Source organism: Pomacea canaliculata, linkage group LG1, assembly GCF_003073045.1.
Source record: "Pomacea canaliculata isolate SZHN2017 linkage group LG1, ASM307304v1, whole genome shotgun sequence".
Taxonomy (NCBI): Eukaryota; Metazoa; Mollusca; class Gastropoda; order Architaenioglossa; family Ampullariidae; genus Pomacea; species Pomacea canaliculata.
The window spans coordinates 29,766,447-29,793,703 of NC_037590.1; the positions used below are offsets into that span (position 1 = coordinate 29,766,447).

Genomic DNA, 27,257 nt, shown 5'->3' on the forward strand with positions numbered 1-27,257 from the left:
ATAGTCAAGTAGCTTTCAATATAAATAATAAAAAATAATATTATTGTATTGGATCATCTACTCAATATTATACTAAAATCTCGTTCTGTGCTTGTCGTTTCCTTCCGCATTCGTGATAAACATACAGTCGCCATTTTATCTGTTTGGTGGTATTAGAAGAAAAGAAAATCCTAAATCATCGTGGACATGACGCAGTAAATTGGCTATCTCAAAACTCTGGGTGCATTTATGGTTATGTTTGTTATTTCGAAGGAGACAGACTACGATTTTCTGAAGATGAGTTTCTTTTTGTGAGTATGAACGTCTCTTGTTTCCATCCTCTGCTGTCTAATGTTGCTGTACTGATTGCTAATCACGCACTGATGCTAAAAACATATCGATTTTATGGGTTCTTTTAACCGCATTTTGATTGCAGTCACAATTATGAACCACTGTATAACATCAGTATTTTTATAAACAAAATTTGAGTGAAATTCATTGCAAAGCACTTTTTGTTTACGTTCTTATTTTGTTCTTTTTTCCGACTTTCAGTGAATTTCTTGTAAATAGTTGTCTTTTAATGTAATATTGGACTCGTCGGCACACTTTGAAACAAAGACAGCAGAAAGACGACATCAAGGATGTAGCATTACTATCATAAACTATTATATTATTATCAAAGTCTATGCAGCTTTGTTGATTGACAATATACAACTGTAATTCTAAAGTTTACATTTGTTATTGACAATCTTTGTTTAATTAATCCAACTTCATAGTGTTGTTATTTATCTAACAACCCAAAATTAAATGACAGCTCCTGTTCTTGCCTTACTAAAAGTTACAAGTGATGAAAAAGTAGTAGTATATTCAAGGGTCATTGCCCCTTAGAAGGGGGAGCAAACAACAATGATACAATACATAAATATACCATTTTCATTGTATAAATTTTACTCTGAAAGCTTTACAGCATTGAGCAAAGTATACTGCATCATCTTTATTCGTTTTACATAATGGACACAGCAGGTCATGTGCAGTATGTGTTCTATATAAAAAAATGATGAACTGCAATATTGGAACATCTACTCTGAATTTAGCCAAAACTGTCACCAAATAGTACTCCAAATTCATTTTTAAATATTCGTTAACAGTTCCTGAAATTTAAAATAAAAAGAAAACCTCTCTGTACTATTAATGTGATCTTCCCATTCCTGCCATCTACACAAAATGTGTCTTTCTTTTAATTTGCCTATAAACTTACATTTTGTAACACCCCCCCCCCCAAGTTATAAGTGACATTTTTTTTATTAGTTGTCATTATTTCTCCTATCCTTAGCTGGTAAGGTACTGAAAAGTAAATGAAATACATGAGAGTTCTTGTTCCATACAGACAGGGGAAGAGTAGGGGCAGAGTTAAGGAAATAAGATGCTTGAACATAGGTATAGACTCTGATTCCATTAGTACATCTGAGCAAAGGAGAATGAAGTGTTAGTTTTGTGCTGTTGAAGAACTACCTTCATTGATTGATTCATGGATTTCTGTTTTTAACTGGTTAAACTTAGGCCTGGGTCTTCCTAAGGTATAACAATAAGTGATATAACTTATGAGTGCCTCTTGTATAATAAATGCAGGAGATAGTATCACATGCCCTCAAATAATTCTTTTGATTCAATCATAAACGTTTTAAAGAAATTTTAAGCATCTGTGCCACAGAGCAGAATATAGTTCATGTTGCTTAGTTTTCTGAAGCATCCTGCTATTTTTTTCAGTGGCAGTAGAAATAACAAAACATTCAAGCCAAAAAAGAACATCCCAGAAGGAACTCATCAATATGATCTAATGAAACATGCTGCTGTCACATTGGGTAGTGGAAATTTGAGGTTGGCTGTTATGCTCCCAGAAGGAGAGGATCTTAATGAATGGGTGGCTGTCAACAGTAAGTGAGCTTACTAGTTATAGTTGCTGACATTTGTGACATACTTGCTAATGCAATATCTGGCAATATCTGCAGTGCATGAAAGTATGTCCACTCAACTTTATACAATGATTAAAATAAAATGCTTGCTAGCTAGAACTGAATGGGATTATTTGCACCTAATACACTTTTGTTTCCAGAAAGGGTTAAAGATCTGGATATTTTGGATATCATGATACCAATACACTATCAGTGTTTGGGATAGTCATTTTTATTCTGTTGATGATTTCAGCTGTGGATTTCTTTAATCAAATCAACATGTTGTATGGCACAATCACTGAGTTCTGCTTGGAGGAGACATGTCCAGTCATGTCAGCAGGCCCCAAATATGAGTACCATTGGGCAGATGGTCAGACAATTAAGAAGCCTATTAAGTGCTCTGCACCAAAGTACATTGATTATCTGATGACTTGGGTGCAAGATCAGCTGGATGATGAAACACTTTTCCCTTCCAAGATTGGTTAGTATTCACTAAAGTTTACTTTAGAATCACTTAAGAGCTGCCAGGATTGACAGCATGCCATAGTTGAACTCCATTGAGGTCAATTTTAGTTTAACAGGAAATACTCTCTCCATCAAATAACCCAAATTAAAAAAATTGATGTCATGTTTTGTTCTGGCTTCCTTCCTTAGGGAAAGTGCATTCCATTTGAGATGCAGCAATTCAAATTCAGTAAACCCACCATTTGACAATTGACACATTGCATTTAAAATAACTTATTTAGTGTACCATTGAACAACTTGTACCTTTATAAATAGCTCATTTGGGTAAAGCACTAATCCATGAAAGTGAATAAAATATATCTCCATTTGTTTTAAAAGAGCAAGTAGATGGTAAAAAGAGGAGGAACACAGGGTTTGACTTAGGTTTAAAATAATTATAGCACTGATATAATCCATCAAGTCTACATAAAAGAAATTCAGAAGGAAGGCTACTTAGCAGACACTTGTGACATCTAGGAAATGAAAGTGTTGGCTTAATTCCAAGCAACGATGGGAATATCCTCTGTTCTAATATTTATAGCATGCAAATGGAGCAAGACGTTTGAAGTTTAGTATCATTAAATGAAACAAGTCGATTTGTTTGAAAATAATTTACTCTTGAGTTTTTGTTGTTTAAGTTGACAGATGCGTCATTAACTGTTGAAGTGCTTAGTTTGACCTCTTGATTAAAACAGTTTTGTTGATTTCACCATATACGTATAAGTCCAAAATCAACATTTTTTTTTAAGGACTAAAACATGGACTGGTGTGTGGTGACAATAGAAAGTTAAATCCAAAGTGCTGACAGTAAAATATCTGGAAAGGAGCAATAGCCAATAGTTCAGTTTATATTTAGTTTTACATTTAGGGAATAAGCAGAGCTTAACATTCTAATAGGTTATACATTATGACAGTTTGGGATGCCAGCTATCTTCTCCCATTCCCCTCCTCTTGTGTTTTTTCTTTTGTTGTTTAATTATATGAGATGAGAATAACTAAAACTATGCTCTGTTCAAAAACCTTATAAACAGATTTTGATTTATTGCATCTATAGTCTAATCTGTATTTTTGTCGTTTTTAAGAACATTAAATGATTCAAAGTGTGCTAATGTGGATTATTATTTCTCAATAGGTGTACCATTCCCAAAGAATTTTTTGTCCATTGCCAAAACTATACTGAAACGTCTGTTTCGTGTCTATGCTCACATCTACCACCAGCATTTCAAGGAAGTGGTACAGCTGAGTGAGGAGGCACATTTGAACACCTCCTTTAAGCATTTTATATTTTTTGTGCAAGAATTCAACCTTATTGATCGCAAGGAACTGGCTCCTCTTCAAGAGCTTATTGACAAACTTACCAGCAAGGATCGGTAAAAACTGCAGTTTTGCTGCAGCTTATTGTCTAGGACCGAGCTTTCCCAGATGCTTTGCCCACCACTTCACATGGCCTGTGAATGCCTTGAAGCAGTTGCGTAAAAGTTTTAGACTTTCTTTGGCATATGTAAATGTCAAGGATATGTAAAGACTTATGTTGGACTTTTGAGATCAGAAGCCAGTACTATGTGATGTTACATTGTGTGGGCAAGTTCTAGTGAAGGTCCTGATTAGTTAGATTAATAGATTTATCAGACCAACACAAGACGTTCCTGCTTATTGCTACAGAAGTTTTATTGTAATTGTTTGCTTGTTTTAAGTTATTTTCTTAAGGATCCTTATGTCGGTTTGTTACCCATTTCATGTTATTCTTCTCAGTCATTGCACACTTAGAATTCGCTGTAAATCTTCAGAGGAACACATCATGGAATTTAATATTTTCTTTTTGTTTCTTTGCTGCTAGAGATTTTTGACATGTCAGACTTTGTTTATATGAAATTTGTGCAAGTTTCTTAGCAACAAATATATCTTGTTTGAAAATACACCTTAAGGCTTAAGTGTTTCATGAGGTGGGTCTTATTCTGTTTGACATGTTATTATTTAAACTCAGAAGAAAGAAATTTTTATCATTTTTCAATGTAAAATTTAGCATTTAACATCTTTTTTGTTTGTAGCCAGTGTACAGAGCAGTCTAATTCACAGCAGTGAATTCATGGTCACTTATGCCATCTTTATGTCTGCTGATTCTTGACACAGTGTTTGTGTTTTTGTGAAGATTTCTATAAAAATACAAAGAACAACTGGTGATTTGTTTCCTTTCAATTTTTATCTAGGTTTTCTCACACAAGATCCTTGCAAAAAGTTTTATAGTGGGGGACAACAATAAGATTAGTTATTACTGACATATTAATTTTGCACTTAATTAATTGATTTTAAATTCAGTTTTTGATGCTTAAAGCATATGCATCATTCTAAATTTCTTGATGACAATAGAACATTTATTCACAAGGTACTTGTTGGGCAAGACTTTTGAATGTTTGATATTTATACAACATAAGTAACAGAAGGGTTATCTTGATTTTAGTTTAAGTTAAACCCTCTTTATCATCAATTGTGCTAAATTCTAATCATGAAAAAAGAGCTTTTGATGTTTAATACTTTGAAAACATTTATACTTTTAAGCTTTACTTAGCACAAAATGAATATGATTTGTCTTACTCTTTAAACAGCAATTTAAATTAAACCATAGATTACACGCTGTGTAGTTTAGAGACAGTCATGGGAATATATGATGTGCATCTTCATTCTGTTTTATAAATGGAAGCATGGATCCTTGCTGCAGGTTTCGAAGTTGTGAAGTGTTGACATGTTTGATTGTGTCTTGCTCATTTGAGAGGTGTAGGTGTTGTCCTGCCGTCATAATACTTCATGGTTCTTCTGGTCTGTGCTCAGCGACAAGAAAAAAGTTTAGCCATTTGCTGCATGTACTTATCAATTGGCATGAGAAAGTATTATTTTCAGATCCGGTATCTTTATTGGTTTTGAGCATTAGTTTCTCTATCTTTGGTAATTTTAAAGTATTTTTAAATTCTTAGGTCTCTAATTTCTAATAATTGTTACTTTTTCACCCAAAGCATGGTAATATTTGTGTAATAGCAATAAAGACTCTAAAGTTCTGTCTAGAAATTACAAGCAAATTTGTAACACATTTTGCTATTAGTCATTCTGTGCTAATACTTTTCACAGCAGTAGGTATATTGGCAAATGCTTTATGTAATCTCAGATTTTATTCAGTTTTGTGCCTTTGTTATTTATTAATGTTAACACATTGAACATTGTGTTTTTGCTTTGAAATAGTAGCTATACCAACTGTAGGTAGTTTGTAAAGATGGTTCTCTTCTGTTGGGACCTAAAATGGTCATGTTAGCATTAACAGTTTCAAAGATTAGCTGAAATTTATAAGAGTTGCTCTTGGTGCAAAAGGTTAGATTTCCAGACTTCTAACATATCTGTTTTTTAGTGAGAGATTTTTGCAACTGTAATTTTAGAAGTTTTAACCTTTCTGCTTTTTGTGCACTATTTTATGTAATATTTTAAATGAGATTAATAATCGTCTTCTTCTGTTACATCCTAGAAAAGTTTAATGCTTTTTAAGATTATAAATTTAAGATGATTTTATTTTGTTTGAAGAAGCAGATGGTTTAAAATCTTTAAGCTGTTAATAGAAATGCCATAAGTAGCTTTTTTTCCCTAAATCTAAATAAGCATAATTTCCAGCATTTATTTTGTGCACATTTTGTTAACGATATTTGGCTAGCAATGAAATTCCATTACTGTGCTTGCACAATTGCAAGTATTAGCTGTGGTTAATTGCATTGTACATATAATAGGCCAGAATTTAAAAAAAAATATTGATAGAAAAATAATGTAATTGACAGTGATGGCTAAGACATAATGTAGTCAGATACTGGAACTAATAGAATACCAATGTTTGGTATGCATGTTCTTTATTATCCTTTACCATAACTTTCAGTAACAATAACTTAACAAGAACAACACAAGAAGTATACTTTTTGGAAAAGGAGCTTTAATTTGTTAGGCTTTGGGGATTGTACTGGAGTCTTGGAGTGCATCGGCGTTTAACGGGATTGGATATAAGTGCAGGTACATGGATATTTGATGCCTTGCATTTTAAATACATTAAGCAGTATGCTTTTCTATTTGTAATTTTATGTTACTGCTGAGTCATTACTGCTTCCTTTTCTTTCTATGCACTGGATCTGTGCACTCTTTTTATACTTTTTCTAAATCACTTGCATTTTTTTTCAAACCTGCACAAAGGGTTACAGTTGATTTCAGAGCAAGAAAGGCATCAAAGAATAGCATACAAGTTGAATGGGTTAGCAGAAGACTATTGAACAGGTGTTTGGCTTGACATGAAACTACATATGTAAGCTTATTGTTGCTAAAAAGCTAGATGTGAGTATGCAGAGCTTTTCTGCTAATAATAAAGCACAAGTGCCATGTGTATGTGGCTTTGCTTTTGTATTAATAATATAAATATATCCCTTTCGTGATCAGCATAGTCTTTCACTTACCACAGATGTCTGCTTTGGTCTTTCATGCAACAAAAACATGAATTTAAAAGCAAATTTTAGCTCCCTCACCCTTTTTTCTTAACCATGGACCGAATCTGCATCTATTATTTGATGTAACTGATAAAACATCTATGCATTTGTATTTAGCTGTGGATAATAAGAATAGGTAGCATTGTTCATCTAGTATGTTGGTGGTTTTATTTTCAAAGGAAAACATGAGGTCAGAATCATCATGTAGTATGCATCAAAAATATATGGGATTTGCAGATGCTGTGTCCTTTGCATTTAATGATTGATGTTGTATAATATGTCATCAGAAGGTTGATGTTTTGGCTGACTGGAGGGTAAAAACAGTATAGTTTGTATTCCATTTTGTATCGAAATGGATCTCTTTGTCTGGCCATATAATTCCTGCAATGGTTAGAAGCCTCCCAGCCTTCTGGAGATGTTTAGGTGTTTACATGCTGGTTTAAATCAGATAGGTACTGCTGTTTAAATTGTCGTTGGGTAATCTCATAAACTCTGCAGTGTACATTACGACACTTCAACAGGAGATGGAGATGTATTCACACATAAGATCTAGTCTTGGTGCAGTCCATTTAACCTATCCACATGTTTGTTTCTTTTTTTGGCATGAAAGTTTACGATGAAAAGCATGTATGACAGATTTGTGCAATATTTTTATGTAGATATGTAAAACTTATTGTGACCAAGCACCTTATAGCTGTTACAACTCTTACAGATGTGTTTGTTTCCTTGTGCTGTCATTACATTTTTGGTTGCTTATTTTATCTTTCTGTGCGAAGAGCGTATAAGATGATTGCTACTACAAAGTAAAAATCTTAAAATGGATGTTAATCTAAAAGAGCCATCTGTCAGATCGTAGCTATCCTGAGGAGACATTTAGTAAATAAAGCTTAGCGTTGTAGTTATGGTGTTATTTTCATTGGGGGGGGGGGGTTCCTGAGAAAATTTAACACAGGTAATAGGTTAAGTAGCAGCTTGAATTTTGCATGGATGCTTATGATGCATTATACTGTCTTCTAGTTAAAAAACAGATTTTAAATGTCTGACAAGGAATTTCTTTGGCTGTGATGCTTGCAGAATATGAAGGCAGTGAGAAAGCTATCACAGTAAACATTCCAGCAAACATTCTAGTTCCAAAAGCATCAGGATGTTGCTTTAGAATTTTTATTCTCTTTCTTGTGTCTTTATATGTTGTCAAAATGTAATTTTTGAATATTGGAATCCCAGACTTAAGCTATCAGTGTTGAAAAATCTTTTATAGGTTATGTCACAAACTTGTATCACTGGACATTTTTTCCAGTTAACTACTAAAACAAGGCTGGTGTATACAAAGCTTCCAGTTTAGTCACATTCATTGTTTAGGCTCGCAGAGACTAACAGCGGAGAACTTTGCAAGAGGCTAGGTGTTGGTCTCAGCAGACAGACAGCAGTCCATTTATATGCGTCCCTGGTTATGTAGCAGGTTCGTTTTTGCATACCTATTTTTTTCCGGGGGATGGAAGTTTCAATACATTGTTAATTTGGAAGCTTGTTTAGATGTTCTGATAAGCTTTTTACCTTAAATTTTGTGTGAAACTGTTTTTATGTCTGATGAGGATAAGTAAGGATCGTGAAATAAAATAACAGCTTGAATTTATACAAGTAATAGCAACTATAATTACCAGTGACTAGGTAGCATCCACATGTGCATTCATATATTGTGTTTGTACATGTACAGCTGGAAGCTAAAATAAACTGCTTTTATTAAATTAAGTGATAGCTCTTCGGATATTGTAATTACCGTCGACACTTTGCCTGCCATTATCGGAATAATTAGAACAATTTTGGTAGCTAGGTCGGTGACTGTATGACATGATAGTGAGTAGGAAGTCCAGCCTTTTACTTAAGTTGTGAATGTGATAGTTGTTTGGTTTTTTTTTTTTCAATTGTGGTGACCAAATCCCCCTGTGGGACCCTGGGTGTTCAGCACCCTCCTTAACGGATCAGAATCATGGAAGATGACCAAAACCATCAGTAACAAGCTTGACGTCTTCCAAAACAGATGCCTCAGGCGCATACTTAACATCTTTTGGCCAAATACAATCACCAACGAAGAACTCCACCGAAGAACTGAAACCGAGTCCATCACCACGCAGGTTCAACAAAGGCGTTGGCGATGGATTGGACATGTGCTCCGCCAGCAGAAAGCAGACCTCTCCAGAGTCAACCTACCCCAAAGGAAACTTGGAGAAGAACAGTGGAAAGGGAGATGAAAGGAAAGGGCTGGACATGGGGTCACCTAGAGCGGGTTTCAGCCGATTGACATCGGTGGTGGACTCTGAGGCCTTATGTGCAACCTGATGCATGAAGAGGATTAGATAGATAGGTGACCAAATCACTGCTAGTGTATATGGTGTATATGTGAGGTAGTGTTGGTAGCTGTATGAGGTGGAGATGTATTTCTAAATGTTTGCAGTGCATGCTTGTGGCCTTTCTATTTTCATTAGTCATTTGTTTTTCTTGATTTTGCATCCATACAGAGAACTAATTGATATAGTTTGAAAAGTAGATAATTCTGTCAGTTTATTTGCATGGTGTAACTGTCCTCTTTCCCTGCATGTAAAGTTTTAGTTTCTTTCCCCATTGTTTTAGACACTTGTATCTTGATGTCTTATTGAAAGACTTGCCAAATCTTTGGGGTTGTTATCTGATGGCACCTGCATATGTTTGATAGCTAGTCTTTTTGTTCCTGCACTTACCATCTAAATTTTTCAGTCTTGAGATATGCTGTTACTGTTTTCATGACCATACATCTGTGTATCGGTGTTGGTTTCAAGGATTTTGAAAAAATATATTCCATGGCTTAGCTCACAGACCTGACATTTGCAGATACACAGATAATTTGATCACATTCATTTGCATCTGACATATCTGCTTCATGTAGATTTTGTCCCTTTTATTATTATTATTAAAAGCCACTTTGTTATCAATAAGTGAGCATGTTGCAATTAGAGAGACTTGTCAGCATATGCATGTATGCTTATTAGCCTTTATAAGTAATTTTTCCTGAGTTGAGGCCTTTAACAAGTGCAGTACTTCATTTTTTTTTTTTCTTGTACAAATTGTATTGGCTTTAGGGGAGTGGATAACCAAGTGGTTAAAGTACTGGAATTCAAACACAGCCATCCTTGCGTCATGATGTTGACGGTGAGAGAGAGAAGGGAGACATTGTCCTCAAAAGCAGCTGACCCCATGAAAAAAGTGGTCACTAACATGTCACTTCTCTGTGACTGATAGGTTAGGAGGCTTATCTTTAACTTTTGTCAACTTGTATTAAGAGAAGCCAATTTTAGACTTAATCTTTGTCACCAGAAATTCAGACATGCATAGATTTATGTACACTTCTTTACATTTGGAATGCCTTCACTGCAGTTTCTTACCAAGATGTAAAGCCTTTACATTGTGATGCTATGCATACAACTTGGAGCTTAGTGGATGTTGCCTGGTGTGTGCTTTCATCCTTGTGATTCTCAAGCCTTGTTTACAGCACAGTGATGAACTCAAGAATGTGCATTATCTTGAACTTCAGCTGTAACTGGTAGAGTCATATTTTGTGTGTGGGTGTGCATATGTGCATGTGCATGACTATGTAGTGCATGTGCATGTGTGTTGTAGTATCAGTTTTTTAGATGACCATTCATCCTTACATGTTTCTTTATTCATGTGTTCATCTACTTGCCTTAAAATGTTACATCATGGTTAGGAGAGTGGAGAGCATCTGACTTGGGTTTTGTGCACGATAGTACAAAGTTAATAACCTAAATCAGTAGTTAACAGAAAACCCTGGGGTAAAAGGCCTCAATTGTAGTGATAATGTTTGATTGGGTTGGCTTTTGAGTACTGATATACTGTAATATCTGAAGCATTTAGACTATAGAAGGAGTTTGAAAACTGTGAAATATAAAAGGTTAAACACAGGTGTTTGTCCTTTATTAGTCAAGGATAAATGGCTTTGTTTTAAGTACTGTTGGGAGATTTTTTTTTTTAAATCATTGCATCTGTTTTGCTTAATGTGGCAAAAAGATTTTGCTTATGAAGCTTGTTGGTATTTGTCAGTAGAAACCTAACAGAAAATGTTACCATGCAAAGCATTTGTGCCATCCGTACCAGCTGATTAGTTGTTGTTCACATTAAGAAGACCTAGAAGAAATTCCAAGTGGGATGATCATTTGTACAGTAGCATTCAAATCATCAGTGCTGTCTGTGCATTGATATGGTTTGTGAATACATGTAAATAAAGATCTTGCAGATTATATCTTTTCTATCAAAAAAATAAAAGGAATCTGATGGAACGTTTGTTACTTCTGTGATCATAGCGTTTGTTTTACTTTTTATTTTGCTTTCCTGTCGCAAAATTCGCTGTTTGTGCAGTGCTTGTGTGTGCGTGCGATAATGAAAGGTGTCTGCAGAGGAGGATGGTTAACCCATTTCAACGAGGTGCTGTTTTTATGACTCTAATGTTTGAATTGTGTGGGTTATACTGGACTCGTTAGTTTTGATTGATTTTCCTTCACTTCAAAACAATTCCTGCCGAGATTGTAACTCTAAAGATGTCATTAAATTCTGCGGAAAACTGATCTATTTGCTTGTTAATCGAGTTCTTTACATAACTTATGGATCCGTGCTTTCCCCTATCATACGTTTGCCATCTCCCATAGTCCGGAATTGCATTAGATCATGAATGTATATTCCCTGGATGGCTCCTAGAACGAGGACTATCGACAGAACATCCGGTTTAGCGAACGACAATGTATATGTCATCAGTCTGCGAGAGTTAACAATAAAGGAGGTGGTTTCTACTGTTGGGTGCAAGGATGCCACTGCGCAAGTGTCAAAGGTGTAAGTTTTTTTTTTTTTTGCTTCCTCGGGCAGGTATATCGAAAAAGCAAGACGAGTGACGAGTGGCCTCATTCATTCTAGAGGCCGTTTCAATCTATTGAGAGCCAAGATTTGCTTCGTCTGACTGTCGTTTGCTCGCCGAGACTAGCAGCAGACAACTTCACAAGAGGCCGAGCCTTGGTCTCGGTATACAGTCAGCCATCCACCTATACACGTCCGTGGTTAGATTCTCCCAACAACATCAACAACAATGCATGGGTCAGAGACAAGCTAGCATGAACGTGTTTAGGTGGATTGCTGTGTCTGTCAAGACCAACGCTTAGCCTCTTGCGAAGTGATCAGCTGTTAGTCTCGGCCAGCCTAAACAAAGAAAGTGAATAAACCGGAAGCTATGTCGTTTAATGCCTCGTTTTAGTAGTTAACTGGGGGGGGGGGGGTGAAAAATCGCCTGCCAGAGGTCCAGGGATATTCGTGAAGCGAGTGTGCTTCGACCACCCATGGGCATCGAGATGCTTGCGATCATCATCAGCTACATCTTCGCTTCGCATACGCATTTTAACATGGTGGCAGGTAGCGAAAGGAGGTGAACCATGCTGTTGGCAAACATCTATGACCCTGATACCGCTACTTTGAATATTAGAGCAAATAAATGTTGAAAGCGAAATTAATAAGGGTGGTTAGGACCGTATACGAGGAGTCACCACGACAGAGTTTTAATAGCACAGAAAATTATAAAATATTAATTTTTATTTTGTTTTGTTAAGGAGCACAAGTACAAGCCAAACACGTGTTGCATACATTGAATATTGTTACAAAAAGTATCCTAAGGTGTGCGTAGACTGTAGAGGACAGGGATCAGTGGTAGCTGACGAATTGAGAAGGCTTGAGAGTTAAATAGAAAATAGGTAAATAAAACTGAAAATTTGTCTTTTTGTTTCTTTATAGTGTTTTCAAGTGGTCACGGGTATCACTAGAATTTGTATACCCTTAATAACTGGATAGTTCTTCCTAGTTTATTTTTGCTTTTCCAATAGTGTGCCCCTCTGAGTTGTTGCATTCGTTCACACAGCAGACACTGACGGCCATGTGTGCACTTCAAGTGTACTCGAAGCTGGGCACTCCAGCGCGTGTGGGGTGCACGCGTACCGCAGTGAACACAGGGCAGTGTGGCAGCGATTCCCACTCCATGCACGTTCAATATAACGACAAGTGAACGGGCGACCATGTTTGTGCATCCTTCGTGCGTGCGGCCCAGATGACGTGTGGATATTCTGTGGCCTTTATTTCCTGTATTTTTGTAAAAGAGAACAGGAACTAATTTATAATGACGGGAACGCCATTGTTCTCCCGCCAGACGCGACACTTCGGCTCTCCTCCTCTTCGCCGCTGTTTTCATCTGCTATGTGCGCCTTTCTATTGCGCATTTAACCGTTACTACGTACCGAGTACTGTCTTTCTATTTTGTGAATAAATTGCCTCTCGCCAAGCGAGCAACTCAACTGCACGTGACCAGGAGTTTCACTTGGTGACTCATTTTTAGTAGGTTGGTGGTGAACTAAGCACTTGTTTTAATTGTGAAAGTTCGCTGTACGTGGTGTCTCATGCAGCAGGTGCACGAGAAAGTAAGAGACTTAAAGAGAGTTGTGGCCAAGATCTGATGTCCGAAGGAGACTGCATGTGTGCGCACAACTGACAGGTAAGAGCGTATGTTGTTCACTCACACCAACGGCTTCTCTGCAAGATGATTCCTATGACTGTCTTCAGGATGCTTGCGCTGCTAATTGCGTTCTGGACTTGGAATGCTTACTCCAAGATGTTCACATGGGCTATAACAGTAGATCCTGAGGTGTATATGGATTCGGTAAGAAAACAAATTAATTTCATGATCTGCTGTAAACGCCTTATTTAGATATATGTTAGAAGACTTCATGCAACATGGAATATAAGGACTTATGTAATTTACACATTAAGTTCTTCTAACATCAGTTTCTTTACACGGCATTTACAAAGTTGACATGGTGATCTTCATGTTTACTGAGAAAGAGAAAATGTAAATACATTCACTGTCGACGCATGCCCTCAGGATGTGTGTGTGTTGACAAGTAGATAATAACACATCATCTTTCTCAAAGAAATTGAAGGGATGAAAAAAGAATGAGAAAGTGTGTGTGTGATGGGGGGTATGTTCACTTGAAACTGTTAACATCAGCTCTTGCACGTCAGGTCAGCTAACTCTATTCAATTTAATTGGGGTGCCAGACACAGTTAATCACCAGCAAAGGGTACCCCTGCGAGAATCATTACATCACCACAGAAGATGGCTTCATCCTCAACATGCAACGTATCCCTCATGGTCGAGCCCCAAAGTGTGACAAGTTTCGATTACACATCAGTAAGTTTTTCATTCTCGGTGTTGGAGGGAGAGAGATAGAGAAAAAATGGTTAAGAAGGCTAAAAATAACGTTTATCGTAGCACATCAAAGTTCACCGACACTTTTGATAAGCATAAAGATCATTTCCGCGGATGTTTTAGGGCCGAAGCCCGTGGTCATTCTTCAACACGGGCTAGAGGCGTCCTCGTCCAACTGGCTGGACAACCTGGCCAACGAGAGCCTGGCCTACCTACTGGCTGACGCCGGAGCAGACGTGTGGCTGGGCAACGTCCGAGGCAACATGTATTCCCGCAACCACACCAAGCTCAGTCCCGACCAGGAGGAGTTCTGGGCCTGGAGGTGAGTGCATGTCACCATGTACCTACGAGGTAAAAGTCCCGGTCTACTGGTTAACTTCATTTTGCTAGTCATAGCTAGTTCTAAGCTTTGCGGACTACTTGTTCACAATTTTAAGTAACGCTGTCGGCACACATTTGCATGGTGTGGTGAATTAATAAACTAGACAATTGAATGAGAGGATGCGGATCAAGACTCTACGCATTGTTTACTGTAATATATTCTGTTCCTGTTTGGTGTCCGCGTGTGAGTTAACAAGTAACAATTGATATGTCTACTGCATGTGTCTTGCAGATTAAATGAGAAAGAGAAATAATGAGTGACTCATTTTTTCTGATGTGGGAGAGGTACAGTCAAATATATATAATATGAAACAATGTGAAGTCTAAATACTTATATCCAAGTGAGTGGCGGTGGTGGGGGGGGGGGTGGAGGTTAAGTATTACTGTTTGTTCCTCGGTTATATCGCGAGTTACTTGTATATAGGAATAAACTCATAAGGGATACCAACAGGTGTAATACAATCAAGCACGATTATTCTGTACATCAATGATCATATCAAAGGATCGGATATTAACATGTGAATATATTTCCATTACGTGCATTCATAAATTTACAATCACTTGCATTAACAACTAATTGCATCCAACCGCTGTGACTCATGTCCTTCAAGTGTCAGCAAGATTACATCACTGTTGTCGGCTGCTCAAAGCCTGATCAAGGACCTGTGTGCGGTGGAGGGAATTTGGGGAAAGGGGAGAAATATGATGGCAAAATATTAACCTTCAGTTTTAAATGCGTTAAACTATTTATGTACACGGATATTTTACGTATATCGTTTTTGTAAAGAAGTGCTAATTGTTTTCTTATTAAAATAGTTGGGACCAGATGGCTGCTTACGACCTGCCAGCCATGTTTGACCACGTGACTCGCACGACAGGCCAGAAAGCAGGTGCATTACGTAGGTCACTCGCAGGGTACCTTGATAGGTTTTGCTGGCTTCACCTCCAACAAAACGCTGGCTGCTATGGTGAAACAGTTCTTCGCCCTGGCCCCCATAGCCAAAGTCTACCACATAAAGAGCCCCGTCCGTCTGTTGGCGCCCTGGGCACGTGACATAAATGTAAGTACAGGACCACTAGATACACGGGTATATGTGCACTCTGTACAGAATATACAGCACGAGACAGATAGATACAGCATTAAACACATACAGATGCACTCTGTCTTAAAAAGGCAACACTGTGCCAACCGAGCCGCCATAGACATATTTTCTAGTGGAAGCAGTCCATCACTCTCACGAACGCGCTGAAGGATCATGGAATGACAATGTATGATTATGACCTGTGTTCCTCTTATGCTTACATTTCTCCATAATGTAGACTGGTTAAGGGTTCTTTGGGCCTATTATTTTTGTTTTTATTTCGTCTCTCAGCATTTGATAATAACAGTTTGATAGTGTGTAAAAAATTGCCAACCCTAGTGACATATTCGATATTATATCTTAACCGGACAAATACGGACGAGTTTGTGACCATGTTTGGCACTTGTTCCATGACAATTATATAAAGACTTGGTCAAAAGTCCTTCCTTACTTGTACAGTTAACGCCATTCTTATCTAGGCAAAGTGCTTGGACTTAACTTTGCATGTTTACCAAAGTTCTCACGTTCCGAACGATCGCCCCTCCCCCAAACATTGTTTCCTTTGACCTTTTTACACAGATTTGCCAAACTTTAGTGTCTCAAATGAGTCCTTACGATTGTGTGCGTTCCAGGCCTTTTACGAGTTACTTGGTCATGGAGAGTTCCTGAAGTATAACCGAAGACTAATGGACATTATTGCTAAAGACGTTTGCGAAAGGCTCGGTGATGACCTGTGTGAAAACTTACTCTTTGCAGCTTGTAGGAACGGACCGACTGCACTTCAACATTGTAAGTGATGTGAAATGCCACGTGATGCTCGAATGTTCCGCTGCTGTATTAATATCAAAACCTTTTCCTGTAAACGGATTAGTGAAGATTAAGAAGGTATAATTTATTAATATATTTATAGATTTTTAAATAATTGTTAGTTATTATGATATATCTAGTATTTACATTATTTAATGTATATAAACTATTTATGCACGCATTAACTCAAAATGTTTTAAAGTTTTAGCTTTTCAAAGAGAAGTTACTTTAGCTAGTTAATTGTGAGATAGTTTAGTTAGTGAGTTAGTGGTGAGTTAGTTTAGTTAATTAATTCGAGTTTTACACCATGTCAGCAACTGAGGCTATCTCATGACGAAAACATCTGCTGAAGAATAAATACATTGCAAAGACGGCTTTAACGATTCGCACAAATGAAAACCCTAACCCTAAGTCTTTTTTGAAAGATACAGTAAAATCTGTCATAATTCATACAGAAGGAATTTCAAAGGTATAATTTATTTCAAATTGTTACCATTTGATTGCTCTTCTTTGTGTGTATGGGTTTGATTAATTTTCAGACCAGGATTCCTGTCTACGTTGCACACAACCCAGGTGGAACCTCAGCACAAAACATGCTGCACTTTGCTCAGGTGAGAATAAGACCATCTTGCAGGTGTATAGTGCGCACACTCTGTACTTGTGACATGTAGAATCACTATTAAGATTTTACCTCAAGTGTTTGGTGTTTTTTCTTTTGTACGCAGGGGGTGAACACAGACGCGTTCCAAAAATTTGACTATGGATCTGCGATTGAAAACATGAAATACTACAATCAGGTAACCATTTGCTTGCAGCACCTTCTTAAATTAGTGACGTTGGGGCGTTCCATGCCCTGTTAAAGGACAGAAAAAGTTTTTTTAAAAAGAAAAAGACATTCTAACGAAACGTTTTTCGAGCATACATTTTGTGTGTAAGATTTTCTTATATGGCATTATGACAAACAACTTGTTAACGCCGACACCTATTGAAACGGCAGAACAATTTCTTGTTAAACAGACCACCCCACCTCTGTACCACGCGGAAGATCTGCATGTGCCGGTTATGGTATATTCTGGCGGAAATGACAGCCTCGCCGACAGAGATGACATAGAATGGCTTTTGAACCATCTTCCAGCAGCCAACCTTCTGGGGCACATGACGTTTCCAGAATGGGACCATCTAGACTTCATATGGGCATTTGATGCAGCAAAGTATTTGTACAGTGACATCATCAAGCGGATATTTATGCCATATTGAACCTGCGCCATGCTTGGAAAGTCGATTCTTTGCTTACATTTTTTTCTTCAGGTGTGAAGAGGGACAAATACGCGGACAAAGCTGCAACGCAGGTCTTTCCTTTGATCATCAGTTAGAAGGATTTTTTTTCCTAGTCTGGATTTCAAAATCACACGTATTCTGACGAAGGAATCGTGTTACTAAATTTGTGCCCGAACTTAGTTACTTAGCAGACTTAAAATTAACCTCTGGTATTAATAATGCTTGTCATTGGTCAATACATTATATTTTGTGTTCGAATCACCATGTTCAGTGAATGTATAAAGCAGTTTTCAACATATACTACAATGTTGCCCTCTCTAAATGCCAGTCTGTGTGTTAAGCATGTGTGTAGACACTTGTAAATGCAATTAACTCCTCATCGATGTGTGTATACTAAATAGTCACTTGCTTTCATTGTTAAATTATGCATATCTGGTTATCAGAATGTAGTAATGTAACGAATTAAACACAACTTTTGACTGAACATAGGCTATATATTTGTAAATATTTACATTTCAAGACTCAATGCTCTTCATTTGTCTCTGCACTCTAGGCACTGCCTCACACTCTGAGTTACTTGACTACAATAGGGTCAGATACTTAACATTGAGACAATGACTTGCTAATTAAGTGAGACCTCGGAGACGACAGCTCGATGTAAGGAAAGAACGAGGTGACGATAGGAAGTAGTTCGCCTTCCTTCACCTCCACTGACAGCCATCGGGTTTTCCCGCATCCAGGTGCGGAGAGCTAGTGAAAGGGATGGGGTTGATGTCCGGTCCCGAAAGAAGAGACCTGCGAAGGTCCTGTGAGCAGCTGACGCTTGACGACAGGGTTAGGCCCTAGCGCTCGCGAGACGGATAAGGGTTACACAAGGACGAGGTGAAAGGTCGCTTGAGTCCACCCCATCCGCGCGCGCACACCCAACGACAGGTCAGCCAAGTACGGTATAGGTCTAGCATGAAGACAGCCAAATAATCACCGACACGCGACAATGAACAGGTGTTTCCCACGACGGTAATGAAGTACCAGGAGAGGAACAGTCTGATCCTGAGATGCCAAGACTAGCTTTTGAAATTTTCCAGGTTATGACCGAGTCGCCTCTACCGTCTGTTTTTGCGTCGCTTGCGATCGGCATGTGAAACAGCGCGGGGCAGTCGTTATCTAAAAGTAGACCACATCGCTCGACCTTGACACGGGGTCTGCGTCGTGTGCTAGATGCTCCTTCACAAGGAAATAGCATGTGGTATTGTTTTATCACGTGATCCCAAACTCGACTTTTGCTCCAACGTCACCCGAAACTGATCGGCAGATGTCGTTGAGCAACCCACTCGATCAGTTGGTATGTAATCGTGGCGGTGAATTGCGCTGACCTGTGGTGTGGCTGGCCATCTATCATCCGCTGGTATCTACGTCAGTCTGCGTACGTCGAACCAAGGCTACATGGTTCGTGAGTGTCGCCGTTCCTTGATATCTTAAAACATCGCTACAATAGTCCATGTACTACGCACTAGACGAAGGGAAAATCCCGGACCACCTCTAGGCTAAACGAATCTCAGTCGGAATTTCTAAATATTCTAAGGTTTATAAAATTACTGCATCGAATGATAATGCAATGGTTGTTTAGCACTTGACAGATTCAGCGATAATTCTGGGACAGTCTACGTACATATGGTTAAAACTCACTGAAGTATTTGTCAATTTATGTAAAGAAGAAAGAAAATCGCAAACGGATGCACAATAAAGCTTTTTGACCTCCGTGGTTACTTGTAAAGCCACCAGTGAACATTCACTTTTTTTTCCCATCTAAAACACTCAGCGGTAACCCTCCTATGTTTGTGCTACCTTGGAAAAAAATCTCCCTTTCCCAGTTTCATATGAAACCGTTGCTTTTCGTCATCATACCTCTCTTCCAAGAAAAATCTTAAGACTCACTTGTTTAAACTTATTTGAAGTTATCATTTGACCTGCAGTTTGGTGGCTGCTGGGATCACCGCGCATTGAGCGCATCTTTGTGATGCGGATACTAGCGCGTTATAAAACTACATCATCATCATCATTCCGATGGTTTCCCATTTTTTTTCTTTTTGCGTTTTCAAAAAAAAAACACAAAAAAAAAAACAAAAACAAAACAAACTTACAGTGCATGCGTATGAACCAGAGAAGCTACAGAAAGAAGACAGTCCTACTGGAATTGGTGATATCACAGAGCAGGAACAGACGGAGTAACTATCAAACACACGCGCGTGCACTCTGATGAGTGATGAAGCGAAGTTTTATTGCTGGAGAGGTCTAGGAAGTACTTCATGCACTTAGGAAAAACAAAGAGAAAGCAGTATGACATGCATCCTATATATGACCCTTGTTCGGACAGTGAAAATGCGTTTCGTAAACGTCCGCAAGGCCTGAGGCGACCTATTGTACTCACAACACCAAACCATCTACCGAGAAAAGTATGAAAGCAGTTTTGATTACGATCGTGATAGACAGCAAGCAAAGAAATTATTTTCATTGCCTCCCGTTTTGGAAACATATGTAAACTCACTTTCTAACCATACATTACCTTGCTAAGCGAAGTTGAGCCAGACCTAGTTTATACCCTTAGTCTTTATTTTTACTTTTCTCTCTATCTCTACGGCACTGCACAGGTAGGCCTTGAACCTGTTAGTTCGTCTAGGTGGGCGTAGTCTACCCGCAATCAAGGCTGAATCTCAAACCAATGCAAGAGGATAAGAGTCTTTAAATAAATTTACTTTCTAGTAGCACGGAGCTAGGAAAACGTTTCGAGAATGATCCACTTAAGTAAACGGAGATAAGGACCACCATCAGCTGTAAAAAGAATATTTTTTAATGAAGTATCTGAAACTTACAATAGAATGTACCTGATTTATTCTGCACGATTTCCGTTAAGAGTCACGTTCTGGTTTTTTCTCTTGGTGCGCAAGATAACTGAACAGTGCAATCTTTGCGTCTGCTGCAAACCTTTCGGCAATCATACAGAAAAACAGTTTAGAATGGAGCTCGTTTAGAAAGCATTGCAACATGTATATTCCGACAAATCTGTCGTTGGCAGTCACAGAAGGTATGGATTGACAGAGTGTTAAGTACGCACAGGTCACTACTTAAGACAAAAGCTGGGTTCCATGCACAAAAAATGACTTGTATTTGCCAACAAGACAGAAGAGCTTGATGTGTGTTTTTCTGGTTCCAAGCCAAAACTTCGACACCACCAGCTGCTGGTATGATTTCGACTGCATAATACAACCACACGTAAACTAGAGCCTGAATGTGGGTTTATTAAATAAAACAAAGCAGCGCATTCCACCCTTCATACAAACAACTTAGACCTGTTTATCCACATCACGGCATCGTTAACACTCAAAGTGTCTGCAGTGGAGAGTTGCACACAAACAACCGTTTAATATAGCTGTAAACAAAGCAACAGTTTTTTGTCAGTCACCCAGTCGCTGAGGGTGCCTTGGCACAGAAAACAAGTGGCTCTAACAGCATCAATGTCAGACAGCGAGTGTCTGCACTGTGTCTAAGAAAACACAGCATTACTAAGGCCAGACTGCAAACCAACATGTTTTTTTTTCCATTGAACTAACTCAACAAGGATACTTCTATGAAAGATACGGAGCTCTCCGCGGAGCTCAGCAGGGACACTGCCATGAAAGATACAGAGCTCTCCATCAAACTTAACGAGACACATAACTCAATGTGAAAGATGCTGAACTCTAAAGTCGCATCTTCCTTCAACGCCACCACGCCAACGGCAAGTGCACCTGAGCACCTAACGACGCCTTGGAATGGGTTTCATTTCTCACTGAAATGCAGAAAAAGGAGAGACATGTGGAGGCTTTTCCTTATCTTAGAGTCTGTGCACTTTGCTTCGAGACTTTGTGTTTTTAATTCAGTTTAATTTTATGCTTTGCATGTATGTAGAAACAATAGGCACCTGAAATTGTTCGTGCTATCTGCAATCCAGCTGCTTAATCACAGATGAATTGTCAAGGGAGAGAGAGAGATGTTGTAGGTGTGCATATTATTCCGTAAGATTGTTTCTAGTTTTAGTTTTTTTTTAAGATTGTGTCATTTGCTCGTATTTTTTTACCCTTTAAATAGAACTTGATATATATATACAAAATAACCGAACACATACCATGTTCAAATTGCCCATTGAGATTAGAAAAGTTGGTCATTGCCATTGTCATTACTGCACGTTTCTTGTTTTTAAATTTTTTAAATTTCAAATCAGAATGATTTTAATCTACCTTTCTAAAGTTTTGCTTTCCTCTGTCCAGCTGGAGAGTATCTGTCTTGATATAAACACCTATAAAGATATTGGAGTAGGCTACGAATCGTGAAACGTTAACTTTTTTATCTAAAAGAGCAGTTGTGTACCAAATCAATACCGTTATCATTGATGGTTGTTTATTTGCTTGGTTGCATGACTGACTGGTCGACGGCTTGGTCTACACTCCAGACACAGCTGATCACTAGCAAAGGGTACCCCTGCGAAAATCATTACGCCACCACTGAAGATGGTTTCATCCTCAATATGCAGCGCATCCCACGTGGCCAGTCTCCAAAAGCGTTAAAGGCGAGCGAACATCATGGATGATTGCAAGAAAGCGTATCTGTGTAAGACTACCGTTGAAAATTGTATGCCTTAAATGAAGAACAGGGGATTAAAGAGGGATGCAGTTACGAAAGGTGTGATAAGACTATGAACTGTTTGCCGCAGATCCAAGCCCCGTGGTTTTTCTTCAGCACGGGCTAGAGGCGTCCTCGTCCAACTGGCTGGACAACCTGGCCAACGAGAGCCTCGCCTACCTACTGTATGACGCCGGCGCAGACGTGTGGCTGGGCAACGTCCGAGGCAACATGTATTCCCGCAACCACACCAAGCTCAAACCCGACCAGGAGGAGTTTTGGGCGTGGAGGTGAGAAGTCCTCGCTTTACTTTCGAAGCTTAGAGGGTGATGTGCGGTTGAAGGACTTGTCTGTGATCTGTTAGCCTTTCTTTAGCACAGACTCCTAGCTTTTTTTCTTTTTTTTTTTTTAAAAAAAAAAAAAAGAGCTTAATACAAGATAATATTTTTCCAAAGATGTAAACGAATAATCTCGAGATACAACCACATGAACAATAATTCGATGGTCAAAACCTTCACATCACGAATGTATATAGATAACCTTACGTTGTCGAGGCAACAACCGATAGAAGTACAAGGGCTGTACGTTAATTATTCGTGTCTGTGGATTGTGAAATATATAAGCTCTACAATAACGTATTTTAGTCTCTTCTAACCGATCACATTACAAGTGCTTCACTATCACATCCAGAGATTAAAAAAACCTGTAAATTATATAGCCACCACACGCAAACTGGGACATTTGACAGAGGTAGCTGTAAAGAGTATAAACGATAGAAACATGTTTTGTAATTTTAAAATATCAACTTCGTTTATTTTTTTGCCAGCTGGGACGAGATGGCTGCTTACGACCTGCCAGCCATGCTTGACTACGTGACTCGCACGACAGGCCAGAAGCAGGTGCATTACGTGGGTCACTCGCAGGGCACCTTGATAGGTTTCGCTGGCTTCACCTCCAACAAAACGCTGGCCGCCATGGTCAAACAATTCTACGCCCTGGCCCCCGTAGCCAAAGTTCACCACATAGAGAGTCCCATCCGTCTGTTGGCGCCCTTTGCCAAAGACATCGCTGTAAGTCATTATTAATTATGGATTTTACTTTCTGCTCAGATATTTAGTAGCTTCGCTGATGTCCGTTGGAAAGAGTCCACATGAATTAATACAGCATCGATATCAAGTAGGAGTTTGTTTTTGTTTACTCTACTCGTTTTGCCTGACTCTCCGTTTACAAAGTTGTCCTTTTTAGCCAGGCTCTTTATCTTCTTGCTGGACGTTCCATAATAAAAAATATTATTTTGTAATATAATCTAATATAATCGAAGATCTGTTAATAGTTTCTTAACAGTGTTGTCGCCGAATGTTTTGTTCAATGTGAAGTAGCTGTTAGTAAGTAACTACCAGGGCAGTGCACAGAAGACTGATGTGTAAGGGCATAGTACACAATAACGACAGCGAATGGTCTGATATGGTTTACAGTTTCTAGATATTGTATTGACACCGATGCTACTTGGTCCATTACAGGCTTTCTATGAGTTGCTCGGCAGAGGGGAATTTCTGCAGTACAACAGGAAGTTGATGGACTTCTTGGCGAAGTACGTGTGCACACGCCTGGGAGAATACCTCTGCGAGAATGTCCTCTTCGTCTTGGGTGGCACTGATTCGTCGCACCTTAACATCGTAAGCAGTCGCCCATCAGTCCACCCTGGATGCTAATTTTGCGGTCGCATCTATATTTGCGTAACTACCGTTTAGGCGACTCACATCATCATTATAGTTTGCTTGTTTATTTTTGAGCATCCTTCAGCAACAGAAGTGAGCGGAGGAATAGGAGTATGACAGCACCAGTATAGTAGTATGAGTTAGCGAACAAATGACTATGAACTTAAGGTTATAAGCTTGCTGACTTAATTTTAAGTAGAGAGAATCGGTGTGCACAAGCAAATTTAAAAGTATATGACTTTTGTGAACACAGGAGGAAAAGCAGGAGTAAGATTGAGATGAGGACTAGAAATACAGTGATAGCAGCAGTAGTAATCGTAATAATAAGGATGATTTCCCCCCTGGGAAGACGAGCTAAATACGTTGTGTAAAAGACTACAAACACACCAACAGCAACCATACAACAGACACTTGTGTCGGAAAACGGATTTAGAAATAAGGTGCGCGGGTGAAGATGTCTTCTTTATCTTCATCGCGATATGGTCAAACAATATAAAAAGTAATAAATAAATCATAGAAGCACGGCAGTCAAATCGATGAAGGTTGTCTTCATTTTCAGACAAGGGTTCCTGTCTATGTGGCCCATAACCCAGGTGGAACATCAGTGCAGAATATTCTTCACTTTGCTCAGGTTGGTTCGATTGGCTTTTCTTAAAGCAGCTCGATTTTTTTTTTAGAATTACCTCCATTTTCTTATTGACTTTAACTGGTTTTTTTCACATTTGTAGTCTTGCATTAATTTAAATGTGGTCTATACTCTATATAATTGCTAATTGTATGAGTCGTGTTTTCCTTTTGTCAGCTGCTAACCAAGGAATAGTGCGAAAGACACAACCGATTCAAAACTCTCATTTTTATTCAAGTATAAAAACCTTTAACATCAAAGACTCAAAATGAAAACAATTTTATGGTGCAGGGAGTGAACATTGATGCCTTCCAAAAGTTTGACTTCGGATCTGCTGCTGAAAACACAATGCATTACAATCAGGTAATGTTTCTTTTTATGCCTTGAGTCCAGGAACCATGCGCAAAACATGTCTCTAAAAAGCTGTCAGCTTTTGAAAAAAAAAAAAAAAAAAGATTATAAACCAGCTGAGCCTTTTGGAAGTATGCGTTGTGCCCTGACCCCTTAATGCTTCTTTTGTGGGGAGGGGATATAGGCATTTTACACCTAGCCAGGCTACATGACGGCCAAGCTGCCGGCCCTGCATCACAGAAAGACGAGATCTGAACCCAAGATAGTCGACCGTAGTGATAAACGCCTCTTCACTGGAGGCATGTAAGCTAGCCAGTTCGATTCCCAGTGAAGGGTACAGACTTCCTCCAATTGTTGTAAAGGTCCCTGACCCTTAAGGGTCTGGGAAAAGCAAGGTACCGAGGGAGAGGAGATAGCTGCCACTTTCACAAAAAGCATTTCTCGAGAAGAGTTCCCTCGCTACTTGCGACCAAAAAGTTAGGGGTTATGTTATCTAATCATTGACTTGTTTTCTATTTATAGCTCAACATATACCTTTCAAACTTATGGCAGCGGCCGTTGCTGTTGTTTATAAGTCTTTGGGCGTTGTGACTGACATACTAAGCACCCATACACCTTCAGCACATGTTTAGGACATCAGCTGAGGACGGATCGCATGACCAATCATTTTTTTTAAAGCGAAAGTGACAGCAAGTTGAAACAATAGGTGGGTGACGAGTGATCGCCGATCGGGGGGGAAAACGGACGACAGGCCGCCTTGATTGATGGACAGGGTCACGGCCGAATTTAGTGAGATAGCGCAGTCACCACTTCACAGACCGGTACACTCGGCCCTGCGAACAGTTTTGTTTTCTTAGCCACCAACGGGACTGTTGTCGTCACTATACGACCACCCCACCACTAGGTTACATAAAAAATCACGCAAGTTCCAAATCCTTCTTAAACTTACAGGACACAAATCTAACGCAGTTTTTTTTTTTTTTTAAATGTCCACCAGTCCACACCACCAACTTACCAGCTGGAAGATCTGACAGTACCCACAGTGACCTACACCGGAGGGAGGGACAGTCTGGCTGATCCCGATGACTGCGCCTGGCTGTTGAGTCATCTTCCAGCATCCATTCTTCGTGCCCACCTGTCTTTCCCCGAGTGGGAACATCTCGACTTTATCTGGGCCTACGACGCTTCCAAATTGTGCTACAGTGACATCATAAAACGGATCTTCACAGCCCCTTGAGATGTTTTTTGGAGTGCAGTCACATCCAATTTTTTTTCAGGACAGTCCCTTATTTAGCTCTTGCATGCCCGGCTACGGCCTTATTGACTTGGCTTATCTTTACGATTAGACATTATTTACCACCTAGGTGAGAATGTCACAATAGCAAAGGGTGGTTTGATATGTGATTGCCGTATGACAATTCTTTATTAACACATGTAATCACATAGAATTTCTGCAATGAATTGGCTATTAATTTTTAAAGCAATTACTATGATAATTTTCTGGATACAATGGAAAATTGTTATTGGCCAAAGCCTTTTCATTTGCTGATCCACGGGAAATTCATGAAAGGTAGTTGGATACTTGTAGGCCTTAACTGTGCACAGCGATGTTGATTTTCACTAGCAAGAGCCAGCATGGTCGACGAACGTTATGCACATGAATAGTTGACATCAAAGCAAAGGTGGTCTACCTGCAGCTGTCCTGTCAAAGGTTAACGAACAAAAACTAAAAATTTGTCTCGGATCAAAATTTCGGATAACGAACAAAAATTTCGTTAAAATTGTCTCCGATAGCGAACAAATTTCGGATCACGTGAACCACACGTGACCGACCAGCATGTCATCATTCGCGCTCGAGACACAGTTACGATAGTCGTTCCTTACCTGTGCGCATCCTTCCTTTATTTTAATAAGATAATCCTCAATCATGGCTCCAAAGAAGATTAAGAGCCAAGGACGCGGCAAATGAATTGAAAAAGGAAATGATTTTCAAAGTATGAAGGTGGCATGCGCTGTCGGACATTGTGATGTCGTATTACCGAAGAGTTTGCTACAGAAAAGTGAAGTCTCCCTAATGCTTTCGTTAATGAATTACAGCCTGTAACTTTCAAATAGCGAGTTTAACGAAAGCTTTCCA

The 27,257-nt window shown here is 38.9% G+C and overlaps 3 protein-coding genes across 4 annotated transcripts; all 3 read left to right on the forward strand.

Moving 5' to 3' along the window:
- Positions 1–93: 93 nt before the first annotated feature.
- On the forward strand, positions 94–7,884 carry LOC112562565 (MOB kinase activator 1B). The gene is made up of 4 exons (XM_025235868.1): positions 94–290; positions 1,747–1,913; positions 2,185–2,412; positions 3,568–7,884. Exons 1-4 carry the CDS (start codon positions 229–231, stop codon positions 3,807–3,809), a joined length of 699 nt encoding a protein of 232 aa, XP_025091653.1. The 5' UTR covers positions 94–228; the 3' UTR covers positions 3,810–7,884.
- Positions 7,885–11,654: 3,770 nt separating this feature from the next.
- On the forward strand, positions 11,655–26,565 carry LOC112559927 (gastric triacylglycerol lipase-like). 2 transcript variants are annotated; one of them, XM_025231430.1, is made up of 9 exons: positions 11,655–11,812; positions 13,577–13,673; positions 14,072–14,204; positions 14,346–14,544; positions 23,253–23,496; positions 23,947–24,102; positions 24,704–24,775; positions 25,061–25,132; positions 26,118–26,565. In XM_025231430.1, the coding sequence occupies exons 1-9, from the start codon at positions 11,655–11,657 to the stop codon at positions 26,355–26,357; spliced, it is 1,371 nt and encodes a 456-aa protein (XP_025087215.1). In that variant the 3' UTR covers positions 26,358–26,565. The 2 variants fall into 2 exon arrangements, with proteins under 2 accessions (XP_025087215.1, XP_025087222.1); XM_025231437.1 differs by lacking the exon at positions 11,655–11,812 and adding an exon at positions 13,000–13,355.
- Positions 15,527–18,068, forward strand: LOC112559945 (gastric triacylglycerol lipase-like). Its single transcript, XM_025231462.1, has 5 exons — positions 15,527–15,664; positions 16,318–16,474; positions 17,032–17,103; positions 17,218–17,289; positions 17,510–18,068. The coding sequence occupies exons 2-5, from the start codon at positions 16,412–16,414 to the stop codon at positions 17,747–17,749; spliced, it is 447 nt and encodes a 148-aa protein (XP_025087247.1). The 5' UTR covers positions 15,527–15,664; positions 16,318–16,411; the 3' UTR covers positions 17,750–18,068.
- Positions 26,566–27,257: the final 692 nt, after the last annotated feature.

Bases quoted from the DNA above. Each gene is read 5' to 3' on its own strand.
- LOC112562565 (XM_025235868.1), top strand. From the start codon at position 229: ATGGTTATGTTTGTTATTTCGAAGGAGACAGACTACGATTTTCTGAAG. The intron at 291-1,746 runs GTGAGTATGAAC...TATTTTTTTCAG, and splicing joins CTGAAGATGAGTTTCTTTTT to TGGCAGTAGAAATAACAAAA. The intron at 2,413-3,567 runs GTTAGTATTCAC...ATTTCTCAATAG, and splicing joins ACTTTTCCCTTCCAAGATTG to GTGTACCATTCCCAAAGAAT.
- LOC112559927 (XM_025231430.1), top strand. From the start codon at position 11,655: ATGTATATTCCCTGGATGGCTCCTAGAACGAGGACTATCGACAGAACA. The intron at 14,545-23,252 runs GTGAGTGCATGT...TTTTTTTGCCAG, and splicing joins GAGGAGTTCTGGGCCTGGAG to CTGGGACGAGATGGCTGCTT. The intron at 25,133-26,117 runs GTAATGTTTCTT...AATGTCCACCAG, and splicing joins ACACAATGCATTACAATCAG to TCCACACCACCAACTTACCA.
- LOC112559945 (XM_025231462.1), top strand. From the start codon at position 16,412: ATGACCTGTGTGAAAACTTACTCTTTGCAGCTTGTAGGAACGGACCGA. The intron at 16,475-17,031 runs GTAAGTGATGTG...ATTAATTTTCAG, and splicing joins ACCGACTGCACTTCAACATT to ACCAGGATTCCTGTCTACGT. The intron at 17,290-17,509 runs GTAACCATTTGC...CTTGTTAAACAG, and splicing joins ACATGAAATACTACAATCAG to ACCACCCCACCTCTGTACCA.